The 17,908-nt window shown below is 44.4% G+C and overlaps 2 protein-coding genes across 3 annotated transcripts in view; one reads left to right on the top strand and one right to left on the bottom strand.

The window, feature by feature from the left end:
* Nucleotides 1-9,474, top strand: part of LOC136173611 (collagen alpha-6(VI) chain-like) — a 147,204-nt gene extending 137,730 nt beyond the window's left edge. The window contains exon 37 of the mRNA XM_065943303.1: nucleotides 7,494-9,474. Within this exon, the coding sequence (XP_065799375.1) occupies nucleotides 7,494-7,713 (220 nt within the window). The 3' untranslated portion in view covers nucleotides 7,714-9,474. The remainder of the gene's footprint in view (nucleotides 1-7,493) is intronic.
* A 2,109-nt stretch (nucleotides 9,475-11,583) lies between these two features.
* Nucleotides 11,584-17,908, bottom strand: part of PIK3R4 (phosphoinositide-3-kinase regulatory subunit 4) — an 84,817-nt gene continuing 78,492 nt past the window's right edge. For both annotated transcript variants that reach the window (XM_065942681.1, XM_065942680.1), the window contains exons 16-20: nucleotides 17,665-17,796; nucleotides 14,186-14,286; nucleotides 13,520-13,608; nucleotides 12,997-13,105; nucleotides 11,584-12,154 (exon numbers count right to left, since the gene is read on the bottom strand). In XM_065942681.1, the coding sequence (XP_065798753.1) occupies nucleotides 11,984-12,154; nucleotides 12,997-13,105; nucleotides 13,520-13,608; nucleotides 14,186-14,286; nucleotides 17,665-17,796 (602 nt within the window). In that variant the 3' untranslated portion in view covers nucleotides 11,584-11,983. The remainder of the gene's footprint in view (nucleotides 12,155-12,996; nucleotides 13,106-13,519; nucleotides 13,609-14,185; nucleotides 14,287-17,664; nucleotides 17,797-17,908) is intronic.

Genomic DNA, 17,908 nt, shown 5'->3' with positions numbered 1-17,908 from the left:
TGAGAAGCCCCCTGTGAAGAGGAGCCCCTGCTTGCCACAGTCAGTGGAAGCCTACTCAAAAAGAGCAACAAAGACCCAGCATAGCCAAAAAAACATCAAATAAAAAAGAACTCACGACAGACATGAATTAAAAGATGAAACAAATGCAAGGTGTAACAGGCAGGATAAATAGAAAAAAACAAAAAACAGTTAGAATGGTGCAGGGGAATGCGGAACACCAGGATGAACAAAACTTAAAAGCAGCCAGAAAGAGGAGATCTGCAGAGAAACTATAATTAGGCTGACAGCTGAATAATCAGGAGCAACAGTAGAAGCCACAAAGCTATTGAGAACCTTCTAAATAATGGAAGGAAAGTTTTGCCAGCTTAGAAAAACTGCCTTTCAGTGTTTTTAACAGAAAAAAAAATACAAGTTGTACTAAGACTGTAAATGTGTGTTGATAAATATTTATTATTTATCAATAAACATGAGAAAAGACACCAAACAATGCAATTATCTTTCGGTTATTAAAAATGAAGCCTTGAGCTTCAATGCAGTGACAGAAAATGAAATGAAAACAAGCAATATAATATTTTTAAAGTAAAAAAGCAAGAAAGGAAAAATAGAAGTAGTAAGCACAAAGTAAGATAGCAGAATCCAGTCCATTTCTATATGTCAGCAATCATAATAAAAATACACAGATTAAGCATGTCAGTTACTAGATTTAAGAGAACAAAATAAAATCCAGCTATAACTGGTTTTAAGATAAGGACAAGCCAGAAGGTAAGGGCAAGGGAAAGTTGAAAGTAAACTTATGGAAAAAAGTATAGTAGGCAAATATTTTAAAAAGAAAACTGGAATAGCCTTATATTCAATAAAATATACTTAAATTTTTTTTATTTTATTGAAGTATAGTTGATTTACAATGTTGTGTTAGTTTCTAAGTGAAGTCAGATAAAATATACTTCTAAACAAAACCATTTTGTATAGATACAGTACATGATCACTACATGATGATAAAGTATTTAATTCATGATGAAGATATAACAATTCTAAATTTATATGAGGGGCTTCCCTGGTGGTTCAGATGGTAAAGTCTGCCTGCAGTGCAGGAGACCTGGGTTCAGTCCCTGTGTCTGGGAGATCCCCCTGGAGAAGGAAATGGCAACCCACTCCAGTATTCTTGCCTGGAAAATTCCACAGACAGAGGAGCCTTGTGGGCTACAGTCCATGGGGTCGCAGAGTCAGACATGACTAAGTAACACTTTCATAAAATAATATTGAAATGTACAAAGTGAAAATTGAAAAAGGAGTAGCAGCCATTAAAATATCATTAGGGTTGGAGATTTTAGTACATCAGTTTGAATACTGTTAGGTCAAGCAGACAAAAATTTAAGTGGTTTAATCATAAGTAACAAGCTTGATTGAATAGACTCATATAGAATTCTGCACAGAAAAATGAGACATTCTTCTGAACAAATGGAATGTTAATGACTCTCCATCAGGGTAGAGTGTACAGATGTCTATTGTGCAATTTTATTTATAAAGCAACTATCAACAAATCTCTAAGAACTGGCTTCATACAGTCCAAATTTATCACAATTAAGTTAGAAATTCATACATGCAATATTTTCACAGCCCATATATTTTTAAATCAAAATCACATTTCTAAATAACTAATGAAAAAGTTCATAATAAAACTTAGAAATATTGTTAGAAGTACATAACAATCAAAAAACTACATGCCAAAATTTGTGGGATGCTTGCTTCAGAATTCATATTTTAGCAAAGTTCATAGTTTTAATTCTTGTGTTAGGGAAATATCTTTGACATTCAATGTTATATTAGTTTCAGGTGTACAACACAGTGATTCAACATTTGTATACATTACTAGATGATCACCATGATAAGTCTAGCTATTCTCTGTCACCACTTAAAATTATAACAATATTATTGACTATATCCTATATTCTGTATGTTGCATCCGCATGACTTCTTTTTTATTTTATAACTAGAAGTTTGTGCCTCTTAATCTCCTTCACCTGTTTTGCCCATCCTCCCACACGCCCTCCTGTCTATCAACCACCACTTCATACTGATGAATCTGTTTCTGGGTATTTTGTTCATTTGCTTTGCTTTTTAGATTCCACATGTAAATGAAATCACATGGTGTTTACCTTTCTCTGTCTGACATATTACACTTAGCATAATACTCTCTAGGTCCATCCATGTTACAAATGGCCAGATTTCTTTCTTTTTATCACTGAGTAATATTCCATTGTGTATAAATTCCACATCTTTATCCATTCATCTATTGATGGACACTTAGGTTGCTTCCACATCTTGGGTATTGTATATAGTGCTGCACTGAACATACATTTTTTCAAATTAGTGTTTTCATCTTCTTCAGGAAAATACCCAAAAGTACAATTGCTGGATCATATGGTGGTTCTATTTTTAATTTTTTGAGGAACCTCCATACACTTTTCCATGGTATGTCAGGGAATCTTTTAAACTTTAAAAGCTAATGAGGTAGACATTGTTCTTAAGATGTAATAGAAAATATATACTAAAAAAATTAAATAGCAAGGTCCCACTGTATAACACAAATAACTGTATTCAGTACTCTATGATATTGGATGGAAGGGAATCCAATGGAAAGGAATATTTAAAAAAAAGAATGTATATGTGTGTGTGTGTAACTAAATCACTTTGCTCTATGCCAGAAATTAACACAACATTGTAAATCAACTATATTTCAATTAAAAACTTTTAAAATACTTCAGTAAAAAAATACTTCAATAAAAAAACAGAAACCAACACAACATTGTAAATTAACTATACTTCAATTTTTTAAAAGATGTAAAATGTAATTAAAAAACAATTTAAAAAAAATTCAAGTACTATAGGACAAAAACAGAAATACTCAAAGAATGGAATGACAGTAGAACTTACTTTTTAAAATATCTTAATTTAAAAAATTGCCAGCAACAAAGGCAAAAGCTAGTTATTTTAAAACAATAATATACATATAGATCATATCCTTTGCATGTACAAATATTACTGATTTTTAAAATTAGAAATAATTGAAATCAAGCAGTTAGGAGAGTGTTTTTTTGTGTCAGTGTAAATCACAGTGTACTAACACACGTCCCCCACGTACAGCTGAAGTCAGAGTGCCCCAGTTGGGGCTGAGACAGACGCCTCTGAGTGTGGCCTCTCTCGCTGTGAGGAGGGTGTGTCCCCGCGTGGTGATGGGCTGGAGAGCCCCCCTGATTTGGCTCCAGAAGCTGCAAGAAGCCTCTGCCTGGAGGCGCCTCACCTTGCTGGGAGGCAGGGGAACTGTCCAGCAGCAAACGCTTCTGAAGTCAGGCTCAACAGGCTGGCGCCGTCAGTCCAGGAGGGGCAGGGCTCCCCCTGCTGCAGGTGTCTGGCAGCATGGAAAGTGCCCTCGAGTTTGCATGAGCATCAGGCTTCATATATTATAGGTAACTGCAAGGTCTATGCGGGAGCCAGCCTATCAAAATTAAAGACATTTTTGGAAAACCTTCCCACCCTGCATTTTCTCCTGCTTCTGCACTTTTCCTTAAGATATACTCAGTTCAGTTCAGCCGCTCAGTCGTGTCCGACTCTCTGCAACCCCATGGACTGCACCACACCAGGCCTCCCTGTCCATCACCAACTCCCGGAGTTCCCTCAACTCATGTCCATCGAGTCGGTGATGCCATCCAGCCATCTCGTCCTCTGTGGCCCCCTGCTCAGATTCTCCTGCATACCAGGAAGGGTGAGATGCCAGGAAATGCCAGGCGTATGGAGGAGACAGATCCACACTGCTGTTGGTGATTCCCTGACAGTGTGTCTGACCAAGACTCCCCGGGTGTTTCCTAAGTCATCAAAGACCGTAATAAAAGCTAACAAGCCACACGGCTGCTTCTGAAACTCCCTGCCTGAGCCTTTCAAGAGCTAGGTATGCAGGATTGAGGGAGATGAGAATGCCTGGCAGCAAGGGGCCTGGCCACCAGGATGACTTCTTCGTCCTCAGAATGACTTGCATGAGAAAGGAGGTCATTCCACTGTCAGATTCTGAGAAATACAGATTGAAATTGGTTCTTTTCCAATGGAAAAAAAAAAAAAAAAAAAGACACTGAACCAAACCACAAGCAACCAAGGAAATGGATGCCCATGAGGGAGAGAATGCAGCCTCTACATAAGCACCTACATCCACTCAGAGAGAAGACCAAAAGCCACCTGCCTACTCATCTAGGCAGGCAAGAACTCCTGCCAGACTTGGAAGCGACAGCAGGCAGGCCAGAACCACAACAATTGAACTGTTAAAATGGACCCGGTTACCAGTGCCATGTGACTACACATCTGTTGTAATTCTAATTTCCAAAGTGTTTTCTCTAGACGCACAAAATGTGTAAGACGAAAAGAATTCTTGAAATAAAAGCCATTTTGCCTGCATTTTCCTCTCCACTGCACCCAGTCAACTAATAAATGCAGCTTGACTGATTCCTGGCTGTCTGCATAGTTGAAGGAATCTGTGATCACAGAGGAATGAAATCTGCAATTAGTCCCACCCATTTTCCTTTCCCAAGTTTTACTGGAGCTGGGCACAACTGCAAAATGAATGGATGGCATTTCATTCTTGTTTCTTCATGTTGACTACATCTTGTTGAAATTACCCATCAGCAAAGAAGTATCTGAACAACATAGAATGAGAGAAAGAAAATCAGAAAGTCTCTGTGATTTCTGGAATAATCAAATCATTGTTACCGAGCACTTAACCAATTACAAACTCCATATATGATCCAGTGGAAAAGATGGAAGATTCAGAGATACAGTGTTTATCATGTTCAACCCTTTTAAGAATAAAAATATTTGAGGGGGAAGGGTGGCATCACAATGCTGTACAAGGAATTTAACTTTTTCTTAACAAAGAGGGAGGAGGAAGACAAAGACAGCAAAATTTGCTGGAAAAAGGATCAAATACAAAGGGAGAGAGTGAGGCTGGAGAGAAGAAAACAGTATAGACAAGGGAAACTCAACCGAGGAAACAGTGTGTCCCAGACCTGAGACAATGTCCCCTCACGATCAGCGGGGCCATGGTTTGTGCATATAGACAGTTACCACTTTGGAGGATTTGAATCCGTAACATTTAGTCTGGAAGTTAACCAGAAAATGGGGCTTTCCTCATTGCTCAGTTGGTAAAGAATCTGCCTGCAATGCGGGAGACCCCGGTTTGATTCCTGGGTTGGGAAGATCCCTGGAGAAGGGATAGGCTGCCCACTCCAACATTCTTGGGCTTCCCTGGTGGCTCAGCTGGGAAAGCATCTGCCTGCAATGCAGGAGACCTGGGTTCAATCCCTGGTTTGGGAAGATCCCCGGGAGAAGGGAAAGACTACCCACTCCAGTGTCTGGCCTGGAGAATTCCATGGACCGTATAGTCCACAGGGTTGCAAAGAGAGACTAAGTGACTTTCACTTTTCACTTAAACAAGAAAATATAGAGAAAAGCGCAAGAGAGGAAGGTGTGAGGAAATTGCGTTTGCCCTGGAATTACGCCAGGGCTGCTATTCTTGGTGACTGAAGGAGCTTGTCAGTTGACACAGCGCATCCATGAGAGCACGGATAGAAGCCCAGACACAGCATACACGGTGCAAACGCCTCGGGGTCTGTGTCACAGGACCTCTCTGTTGGTCTGAGGTCTCCCTTACCCACCGCCCTCACTACAGACGAAGAAGAAAGCGTGGTGAGTGTGTGAGAGAGAAAGGGGACAGTAAGATAACTTTAGCTTCTTTTTACGCCCTTTACTTACTCGTTTTCTAAACCACGATGCTTTTGTGAGAGAGAGCGGACTGACAGCGGGACAAAGCAGAGAAATCCAGACTCAAAGGAAGGGACTGTGGTGGATGTGGTGGATGGCGGCTGCTGTCCTCACGGTCTCAACATTTTGGAGTTCTTAAGTATGACTCTTCCACAATCAAAACGCAGCTAGCTTCTCTTACGCCACCCAGGCCCCTCTCATTTATTTAAACATATTTATGGAGAGCTCATGGCTTCCTAACTTCTGCCCCTGGCAACCTGCCCTCCTTGCAGCCCTGCACCCGTGTATCCAGGTCTTCTGACAGCATGACTTCATCATTTCACTTTCTTATTCCAAATATCGTGAGAGTCCTCCATAGTTTCCTGGGTAAAAACCTAGTTTCATGGAAGTAACACAGGACTCTTAAACTCTCAGAAGAATCTGGTTGTAGTCTCAGCTCTGCCTCCCCTGAGTCCCACATTCACCTCTAAGCAGCTGACGCCATGGGGCTTTGTCACTCACAGCATTGGTGGGTTTTTAGTCTCTTTACACCTGAAGAAACAAGGATCCCTCTAGTTAAGTGGGCTGCTCAGCTAATAACTAGAGGACCTAGAATACAAGAATGTTTCAGGACCCACAGCTCTTTCCACGGCCTCCCTGTAAGATAAGGTCTGAAACAGCTCCCGTTCCATACTGTCCATTTCTGTTACCACCAGCTTTCAACTAAATGAAACTAAAGATTCACTTCCTCATCACACTATGCACATTTCAAGTGCTCAGTTGCACGTGGGGCAGTGGCTGCCAAACCGGCTAGTGCAGATCACGGGAGCTTTCCACCAGCACAGAAAGCTCAACGCGACAGGCTCAGACTTGTGGTCAGCTGCACTCGGCTTCTGACTCCCCTGACTCGCCGCACTGGCATTCAAGGCCTCTCCGAGTCTGGCCCTAGCTCCACTTTACTGTTGGATTACTCTTGACTCCCAACCAAACACCTGCGTGCTGGCCAGACCGGGTGTTAGGTCTGTATCCCCCACTGTACCTAACACAGTGCTTTCATTAGAGTGTGAACCTTCGGATGGACGGATGATGGATGGATGGGAGGGAAAGAGGAGGAAAGAAGGGGGAAGGAAGAGGAATTCATCCATATGCTTTCACTAGATCAATGCTGACAGCTAACATGTGCTAAGCACTCCTCTGGTTTCCTGGGGTTACCACAGTCACCAGATTTGGCTTTATGACACTTTCTGTCTGGGATGGTGGGAGGATGGGGAAATCACAAAGTTTACAAGTAAAAATTCAGATAGTGGTTAAGTGTTAGGAAAAAAGTAAGAGCCTATAGTGCTGAGTGTCTGGGACGGGGACAACTATACATATGGTGGTCTCTAACGAGGTATCATTCGAACCAAAATCTGAGTAAACAGAAGCCAATCATACGAAGTTGTGGGTAGAATGTGCTCCATGAAGAAGAAACATTGCTGTTACAAAATTAGACTTTTGCGTACTTTGACAAGGTGTCTTACTCATCCACTTCTGATATACCTGTGCAGTGTAAATCCCCAATCGAATCATCTTAATACACTTACCCTGAAGGAAGGCTAAAACAAAGAATGGGTACACGATCATTTAGGAAGACAGGTTAATACAGAGTCTGTTCCAGTTGACATGGTAATATTTATCTTCTATGTTGTTTTTCTTCTTTCACTGTATAGCTTTGTTCCTGGGCCACACAGGGCTACCCTCAAAGAAGATGCATTGAAGAAGGCAAAATTCTTTCAACACAAAAAATACTTTTCAAGAATAGCAAGAGGAGGCAGAGATGATACTATTCAAAATTTTACCAGAAACATATTCCATGTCTTTGAAAATGGAAAAAGGGTGATAAAAGCTGCTCCCAAACAACACGATAAAGGAAGCGCTCAGAGAGTTTAACCTCAGGAAGCATGGTAAGACTCTGGGCTTAAATAACTGCATTCATAGACACAACGTCGGGCAACTTTGACTTGCATTTCTCCCTGCATCTGAGGTCCAGTCTGAACATGTCACAGGTGATGGGTCACTGTGCAACCTGACCCCATGCACTCATTGGTAGTAGGATGCATCTTGTCCATTTATTTGACCATTCCTGATAGTTCTAGCACTCAGAGACTGGTATGTTCAAGAACTGTTATCATCAAAAGACAGAAGAATAAAAGGACTGTTTTGGAAAGCCTCATGGAGATACAATTTGAAGGTAAATGTTATGTCACATATACATGTGTATACACGGGCCAGCGCTCATGCTTTTGAAATTGAGGATCTCCATCTAGTCCACCTTCTACAGGCTGAGCCTTGCTTCTGAGCTTAGGACTGATTAATTCTCATCTATTTAGCCAAAGGTTAATGTTTTGGGAGATCTCAGCACCAACCCTAGATACCAATGCCATTTGTATGCCTAACTTTGAAAATCTGACCTTCCACGATTCCATTTCAACCCACCTCTGTCTCCTGGGACTGACTGGATCTCCGATGGGCTTGTGCTGGAAGCTTTCCTCCACCCTGTATAGCTGTTGGCTTGGACAAAAACAGAGGTTAACTTCCCCAGCTCCAAATCCTCTTTAAACTCGCTGGAAAACTCATATTTGCTAAGAACATAAATTAAGTAGACCTTGTGCCAGCACATTTTGATAGGACTTTTCTTCTTTCTCATTACTGTCAGTTATTATTCTTTTAAGTAACCTATGTATGCTTAGGCAAGAACGGTACAGAGAACATCGTGGGTGGAAGCTCTGCATTACCTGTCAGGTGGCTCTCTTGTTAATAGTGAGCAGCACCAGAGAGAACTGGCAGAGATCTGAAAAGGGCTTCAGTGCTCACTGAGCTTGGAAAAGACAAAGGTGTCCTTGTCCTCATCTACAAACTCTTATGGGGGGCGGGGGGAATGCAAAGAGGTCATTGTGAGTGACAGCAGGCAAGTTCTTCAAAGTGCACCTCTGGTGGCTCTTTCTGCTCACTCCCATCCAGAGCACATACCAAATTTTTAACCAGCTAAATAAACACTGAAGGAGCAATACTCAATTTAGACCTAACGTCAGGTTCTAAGAGCCTGCTCCACAGCTGGTCACAGGAGCCTGGCCGCGTAGACGGCCGTGGTCTCCGGGGAGGCCCTGCAGGGGTGGGTGAGGCACACAGCTATGGACACCAAGTCTGGCAGGGATCCCGACTCTCCTCCCTATGCCTCTGTTCACAACACCTGGGCAAGAGAGCCATCTGCAGTGTTTTCTCCAGATCACTTCTGCCATCCTTCCCCAGGCAACTCTATAGCAGTGGCTCCCAGTGTCTCCAGAGCAAGGAGTTAAACCGTTGTATCCACACTCAGGTAACAGAGAAGAATAAAGCACATTGGCCTTCTTTGTGTATACTAAATGGTGCTTAGGGGCTCAGGAAAAATTCAAGTACTGGAAATTGATGCGCGATATTTAAGAGGTATTTGAATAAAAGGGATTTTCCTGGTTAACTTTGGATTAAGCAAAAATTTCTTTTTTTGTTATTGTTGGAAATATTGTCTATCCTCTCTGTATTGGTAAGTACACCAAACAAGTATCCCATTGGTGATTTGAGATTATTTTAGCATTTTGTGGCATATTTTTAATCATTAGTTAGTGAGGGGTCTGAAAGCCTAATGTAAATATTAAGTTCCTTTAAAAAGTATTAATCCCTAATATTAGCATGTTTCCGTGATTTATTTTTCTCTTAAAAGGGCAAGTACCACAAATTGTAAATTAAACAAAACCTTTTTTTTTTCAATTTATTTTTATTAATTGGAGGCTAATTACTTTACAATATTGTAGTGGTTTTTGTCATACATTGACATGAATCAGCCATGGATTTACATGTATTCCCCATCCCAATCCCCCCTCCTACCTCCCTCACCACCCGATCCCTCTGGGTCTTCCCAGTGCACCAGGCCCAAGCACTTGTCTCATGCATCCAACCTGGGCTGGTGATCTGTTTCACCCTAGATAATATACATGTTTCGATGCTGTTCTCTCAAAACATCCCACCCTCGCCTTCTCCCACAGAGTCCCAAAGTCTGTTCTGTACATCTGTGTCTCTTTTTCTGTTTTGCATATAGGGTTATCATTACCATCTTTCTAAATTCCATATATATGTGTTAGTATACTGTATTGGTCTTTATTTTTCTGATTTACTTCACTCTGTATAATGGGCTCCAGTTTCATCCACCTCATTAGAACTGATTCAAATGAATTCTTTTTAATGGCTGAGTAATATTCCATTGTGTATATATACCACAGCTTCCTTATCCATTTGTCTGCAGATGGGCATCTAGGTTGCTTCCATGTCCTGGCTATTATAAACAGTGCTGCAATGAACATTGGGGTGCATGTGTCTCTTTCAGATCTAGTTTCCTTGGTGTGTATGCCCAGGAGTAGGATTGCTGGGTCATATGGCAGTTCTATTTCCAGAAACAAAACCCTTTTTAAACCAAGAATCACACAAAATAAGCAGTGATGCTCTTGATATAGAAAATCAAATTAACTGACTATAAAGTATAAAGGACAATTTCTTCTATTATCTCTGCACTCAGTATGAGTCAAATGTGTTTAAAAAACAAACAAAAAAAAAACTATGGAAGTCCAAAAGAGATGCAGACTTACTGCGGCGGCAGACAGTAACACTCAGAAACGATTCAGCCAAATGGCCTTTTTTGAAGCGGTGGAGGGGGGCGTGGTCTTTAAGCGAGAGAGTGAACAGGGAGAAGTCCGGGAGAAACGGGCGGCGGCACCATCTCTCCCCTCGGGATCTCCAAGTCCGTCCCTCTGTGGCTTGTCTAACAGCTCCAGGCTTGAGGCCCCTTTTCAAGTTGATGTCTCAAAAGCTGCCCCCAACCTCTTCAGACTCCAAACCTGACTCAGTAGCTAGAAACTCTACCCATGTGGTCTCGGCAGAGCTTAAGGGAAACAGAGGGTCAGCAACATGACGGCGCCCATGTGAAACCTGCAAGTTTCGGCGCTCCGCGGACGCCCGGCCCAGTCCTGGCCTGACGGGACTGCCTGACAGCTTTACTGTTTCCTGGTCTAAACACCAAGTGCGCTGAATCCTGTGCCCTGCAACTGTCATGTACGGTACTAAGTCAGGTATGTAGTTATAGAAAGTTAACTTTTTGGCATATTTCTTAAACAAGTATTTTCCCTGGACTCAGATTATCTATTCAACTTCTTGATTTTACAGACTCATGTTAACTAATTTCAAATCAAAATATTTTTGAACACCATAAACTGTTTGGCAAGTGGATGGACAGTGAAATGTGGATGGAGAAGTTCCTGTGCAGACAATAATCGATAAATCTAAAGGGTTCATTTTAGCGGGGAAGACCAAATTTTGGTCTTTTGAAAATATAAATTTTGGCATGTTTTTAACAGCTTCATCTTTTTACTTTTTTCTCTTCGTGCATTTAATAAATAATATACACTGGATAAAAGCAAGTTGATGGGCCAAGTTCCATAATTTATAGGAGAAACTATAAAAAAAACAGTCATGATGATCAAGAAGAGACACGTTTCTCTGGAGCTGACAATAGGAGATCAAGTCTCCAGGGTTAGACATCCAAGAAGGCCAGCTCTAAAACAACGGAGAAAGGGTGGGCCGGAGCAGGACGCATGCCACTCAGAGTTCAAAGCTCTGGACACAGGCCTGGCTGTGTTACTGAGCGCCTGTCACACCGGGCCCACACACTGCTGAAGGCTACTCTTCTGCCAAAGTTTACTGTTAAAAACACCAACAAACACAAACACACACCCATTAAAATGCTTGAATACAGTTTATTGGCTGTTTTGAATAGCATTTTTAATAGCAAAAAAAAAAAAAGCACTTACATTATAATAGCTTACAACCAACTTTCAACTGTCTTTTTTTAATACAAAGTAAATTGAGATCACGTAAGTCATTTTAAATTCCTTACCTCTGTGATATACAATAAGAAAGTGCCAGATACTACTGTCTAGCTAATTCCAGCTAAGATACACACAGGGACGCCAGCAAGTTCTTTAACCACCTTGCACAGGACCTGTTTAATCATGAAATAGACGTGATTCCGAAAACTAAGCAAAGGAATCTGCACTCACTCTGTTCTCTAAAAGCACTTTTTCTCGAGACACAGTGTGTTTATGTGTTTTTACAAACTACACCTATCTCCTAGGCTTTACTTCCACACCTTAACAATGCCATCCCTAGAGGCGGTCACGATGAAGCCCTGGGTGGTCTGGAAGGTGGCGACGTCCGTGATGATGTCGTGGTGGCCCACGGGCAGGGACTCCGGGCCCCTCCGTGGGCCGTCGTCACTCGGTCCCACCTTCTGCTTGTTCTGAATCTCCTGTGTGGTGGTTAAAAGCAAGGAGAAGGCCACAGTCAGAGGCGGGAGCACATCCTACTGCCTGTCCGCACCCCTGCTTCTAAGGAGCGCTGCTGTTTGTTTAGGCCGGCCCTGGTTCACCGGAGTCACAGAGGCTTTCAGAGGCACTGAGCAAGGGCGTCACAGCAGAGCCAATGAGACGGTCTAGGTGTCCAGTCACTGGACTCCACGCAGCCACTTACAAACATGGAAACTTACAGACAGGCTGATAACCTGTGCGTGTGACCTCCGTCAGCTTCAAAGAACAAAGGGAAAGAACTGGGAGGCAGCGACGACCAGGGCTTGGACACACGTATGTGCCCGACGCTCCAGCCCTCCTGAAGCTCGCTGCCACTCATGACGGAGCGCCGCCCGCCCTGCACTCGCAGGAACGCCAGCTCCTTTGCAGCCTCTGCCCGACTCAGGAACCCCAGCTCCTGAGCCCCGCTGGACAGGTGTCAGTCCCCACACTGCTGCTTACTAGCCGGCGGACCTGAGACCAGCTACTCAACCTCGATGTGCTTAACTTTCTCATTTACGGAAGGAAGATAATAAAGGCATGAAGTAGGACCCAGCAAGTGTTGCAAGTGCTTTACCCCATGTACTTATACATGCACTTTCTATGTTTATTCTACCTTAGTAAACTCAGTTTTAAAAATACAGAAAAGTCAAGAGAAAATAAAATATTTTTTAAATTCAAAGAAATATTGCCACTCTTGGCCAAAGCCATTTATGGTATTTATGTCAGCATAAATAAACATGATATTTATGTCAGCCATTTTTGTTCCTACAAAAGTTGAAAGGAAAACAAAGACTGCTCATACCTGGACGACTTCAGTGCCTTCAATGATTTTCCTGTAGTAGGACACAGACGGGGAACTCGTGCTCCCCGCGACGATGTACGACCTCTCTGGGTAGGCCAAGTCCCAAAACCTGGGGAGGAGGAGAGAAGGGACGACTGATCACTGACTGACACTCATCAATGCTGGTGTGTCCTCTTCTGCATTCGTAAAAGAGGTTCTTCTAGAAGAGCCTAAAATCAGTTATAAATGAAGTATTAACAGCTGTCCCTGCAAGATGTGGATGACTGCAAACATCATACCACTGCTGGTATCTATAACAAACACCCCTTTGTGGTAACCACTGTTAGTTACTATTCTCCTCTCAAGTGCTGAATGGGAAGTGTCTGCACTGTACCTTACTCTCATGTCTGAGCCCGCTGTCAGCAAGATGGGACTTCACTGTACCTTATTTTCATGTCTGAACCTGCTATCAGCAGGATGGGACTTCACTGTACCTTACTCTCATGTCTGAGCCCGCTGTCAGCAGGATGTGACTTCACTGTACCTTATTTTCATGTCTGAGCCTGCTGTTAGCAGGATGGGGTTCCCATCTGCAGGACTGCAGTAGAGCCCGTGGACACTGTGAGAAGAAGGCTGAAAGGAAGTAAAGAAATGGAGAGTCAAATGTCGCCCATACAGGATGCAGTCACTTCTAGAGATAAGTCAGCTATCAGCAGTTAACTGGAGAGACCAGAGACAGATCCCGTATGTCTTAGATCTTTCTTTGGGAATTTAAGATACATTTGTTCTGCATCACTCTGAATGAAGAAGCAAAGCCTCCTCAGCTTCCTAAAACTCTCCATTTGGAATGAGAAGGATCCCAAGTAAAGGAGTGAAAAACCTTTCCTACCCTCTGCCCCAACAAAGCACCTTTAAAAAGTTATGTATGACAGGGTCATGTGCCATTTTTTGAATGACCTAAGCTTTAATCTTTCCTTCTCTAATTAACCCAGATTCTACTGCGTTTCCAAAGAAACGTCACTTATGGGGCTGGCAGCCAGAACACCCACAGAAGCAGACACCGGTAAACTTGGGGAACTGGAAAGCAGAGGGTAGCAATTCTGCACTTACTAAAACCCAAGCTTACAGGACAACCCCCAAACCCACCAAGGATCGCGGCTGGCAAAGTCGCCTGAGCAGCTGGGGGTGTGGGAGAGGATGCTGGCCTCACCTGTAGCTCGGACAGCGGGGGTGCACTGCTGGCCCAGAGTGTGAGCCTTCGGTCACCCGTCTCCATGTCCCACATGGACACCTCGTTGTTGCCCTGGACAGCTGCGGGAGATAGACCAGCATTACTCAGACGAGGGCTCCGCACAGCGAGTCTACGTCCTGGCCGAGGACGTTAGCCTGCGCACGTTTCCATTTGCTCCCCACCCTGTGGGAAATGCTCACGGACACTTTAAGTCACGCAGTCACCCTGCCTCCACGCTGGAGGGCAAAAAGGAAATGTTCTGACAACCTACTGGGCAGTATTTTACTGCCGTCCAGCTGAGTGTAGAGGTGTGTCGGGTGGAAAGCAGAGCACAAACAGATTCTGCCCTCAAGAAACCTACAGTCTAGCAGGAAAGAAAAAAATACAAAGTGTAAGACAGTGAGCACAGAAGACAGAATGCAAAAGCCCAGGTGCACTCGGGAAGGAAAGGTCACACCCAGGGGTGACCGGATGAGCGAGGCCACTTCGGGGAGCACTGTCCTGGGACAGACACGGGGGCACCGGGTCATGGGGGCAGGCAGGACGGAAGGAGCCGAGCACACCCAGCCGTGTCCGAGGGTCGTGGTCAGACTGGGGTACGTCTGAGATGAGATGAGCGCAAGCAAGGGCAGAGGGAGACGCTGGGAACGGTCCCTGCACGCCTGAGAGGTGACTTCTCGGAAGTACTTTTGAGCAGCATTTTGAGGAGTGACAATACCCCAGCTTTCACTTCTTCATTAATGTTTACTGAACCGACTCTGTTTACTGTGAGCCAGTCCCTGTCCTGGATCTTGAGGAAAGGAGGACAAATAATACAAAAAAAAAAGAGAAAATTCCTTTTCACAGAAGTCACACCCTACTGGTGACAACAATCCCAGCAAAACGCAGAGGCCCTCAAGCAGGAATCTGCCCGAGCTCAAGGGGAAGGGCAGAAAGCCCTGTGGTCGGAATCTGGTTTTACTGCGCCGTGCTGTATGCTGCTCACACCCACACCTTTGAAAACAGTCCCTCTGACAGTAAGTGCTCCTCAAATGATCCTACTTGGGGCATGCCATCTGTTTCCTGCTGGAACCCTGACTGGCCAAGAAGGTGGGTGAGGAAGTGGGAACAGACCCCACAGAACCTCTGGGCCATAGTGGTGAGCCTGGCTGTTACGTGAGAGGCAGTGGCAGGTATCGAGCAGAAGAAAGAACCGGCCTAAGAGGAGGGATTCACTAATAGGAACAAGAGATGATGTCATCTGGGCTAGGGGACAGTGGTGGAGACAGTAAACGGTGGTCACTTCTGGACACACTTTGGACACACTTTAAGACAGGACATGTAGAAGTGGCTGCTGAACTGGAAGTGGGAAGTGGGATGAGAAAGAGAAACAAAACCAAGGACGGTGTCAGGGCTCCTCCGGAGCTTCAAGCTGAAACGGCTGCCATTTCCCGGGACAATACTTCGGGCGGAGCAAGCTTGTACCAGGGGAGGTGGCGGTGGGTGGGGGGCAGGTGGAAAGGAAACCAAGGGTCCAGCTTCAGCAGGTCAAGTTTCAGCTGGCTATCAGACATCTTAGGGAAGATTTTATTTTCTAATTATTAGACTTTTATTATTAAAAATGATGTTAAGATTTAACAGGAGTGATATAATCTTAGGTGATAATGCTGAACGATCTTTGTTGACTAAGTTGTTACCCTTCAAAAAATAATGAGCCAAGATGAACTTGAAAGGTAGAAGGCCAACAAAATGAGCAGATATCCAGATAAGCAGTTTACTAACTGCTTTCCTTTGCATCAGTTTCCATGTCTTTAAAACCTATGCCCTTCTTACCACACAGGGAGGCTGAGGTGCTGAAGCAAATCTTCAAAGATCAGTATTACGGAGTAATTTTCTCTTTGCAAGTGACAGAGCACTTCTGTCCTTAACTGTCCTTAATTTTTAAATTAATTTATTTTAACTGGAGGATAATTACTCCACAATATTGTGACAGCCTCTGACAAACAGCATACATGTGTCCCCCATCCTGAACCCCTGCCCACCTCCCTGCCTACCCCATCGCTCTGGGTTGTCCCAGAGCACCGGCTTTGTTGCTCTGCCATCTGTTTCACACATGGTAAGGTACATGTTTCAACGGTATTCTCTCCAATCATCCCAGCCCCGCCTTCTCCTGAGTCCAAAGTCTGTCCTTTCCATCTGTCTCCCCTGCTGCCCTGCATCTAGTATCATCGGTACCGCGTTTCTAAATTCCATATACATGCGTTAACAGACAGTATTGGTCTTTGTCTTTCTGACTTACTTCACCCTGTGTAATAGGCTCCAGGTTCATCCACCTCATTAGAACTGACAAATGTGTTCCTTTTTACAGCTGAGTAGTATTCCATTGTGTGTACCACAGCTTTTAGGGAAGATTTTAAATAGGTAGATATAAAAACCTGAATAAATTTGGTACTGTTTTGTCTGGGACTGGATGTGCTCACACAGGGAGCCAGTGCAGAAGGACCAAGACTGAGCCCTCGGGCTGGCCACAGATTAACAGTAGGAAGAGGAGAAACAAACAACAAATCAATCAATAGAAGAACCAAGAGAGTGATGACCTCAAAATCAGAGGAGGAAAGTTTCAGAGAGAGGAAGTGATCAACCAAGTGAGCGACAAGTCCTGTAAGACGCAGGGTGCGTGATGGCCACAGGAGGCGGCAGCATGAGTGATCATGACAGCAGGCGGGCTAGAGACGGACACGTGGACGGGGAGGGGGCAGGGAGGGGCCGCGTGGAGAGGAGGGGGCAGGGAGGGGCCACATGGAGAAGAGGGGGCAGGGGGCCTGGAGGGGATGTGTGGGGAGAAGGGGGCAGGGAGAATGGAGCCGACGCGTGAGGAGGAGGGAGCAGGGGGCCTGCAGGGAAGACACCATGAGGAAACACAGAACAGTAAGCGCCACTGCTTATCAAGCACTCACTGTGTACCAGACCATATGCATCACATGTGTTATCTCACATTCTTACAACTCTGCTAGACAAATATTTTTAACCACATTTTACAGTTGAGAAAAATGAGTTTCAAAGAGTTGCCCAACTGTCTTGCCTAAGAATCTATACAAGGAATTCTGAACACCCAATAAGAGAAGGGGAGGGAGGCTTGCAAGAAATGCAACAGAAATGGCCGCTGAGAGGGATGACCCAAGGTTTCCAGCTCAGATTTTCAGGAAGATGATGGCAACTTTAGCAAAAGAACGGGGAACACAGGAGAAAGAAGACAGTGGGAAGGAAACGGTGGTGGACAGGAATGGATGGTGCTGGTGTGACTGATGAGACTTCGTGAAACGCAATAAATGAGAAATGACCATGACATATCCATGGCAGGAACTTCCACAGAATCAGAGCTGACCACAGAAACCAGCACTGGCTCACAGGTAAAATAAAACTCCTTAGATGATGAATGTGGGCAGCAGGGCCCTCTGCCCGGCCCGCCCGCCTCCTACCTGCGATCACCCAGGACTGGTAGAGCGGGTGCATGGACAGACGCCGGACGCGGGCCCGCGCCGGGTGGCAGTGACTGGAGATGGGCAGCTGGAAGCGCATGTCCCAGCATGCCATGGCGCCGCTGCTCGTGCCTGCGGGGAGAAGCGCAGACGTGACCGCTGCAGGCTCCGCATCGGTGGCGAGCCCCACCGAGGTGATGCTCAACCCAGCTGGCCGCTTAGAAAAGAGGCTTTGCTTTCAGGA

This window comes from Muntiacus reevesi, chromosome 8 (genome assembly GCF_963930625.1).
Source record: "Muntiacus reevesi chromosome 8, mMunRee1.1, whole genome shotgun sequence".
Lineage (NCBI taxonomy): Eukaryota > Metazoa > Chordata > Mammalia > Artiodactyla > Cervidae > Muntiacus > Muntiacus reevesi.
Note: the sequence above shows the minus strand (reverse complement) of the source record. Positions and strands in the feature narration are given on the sequence as shown.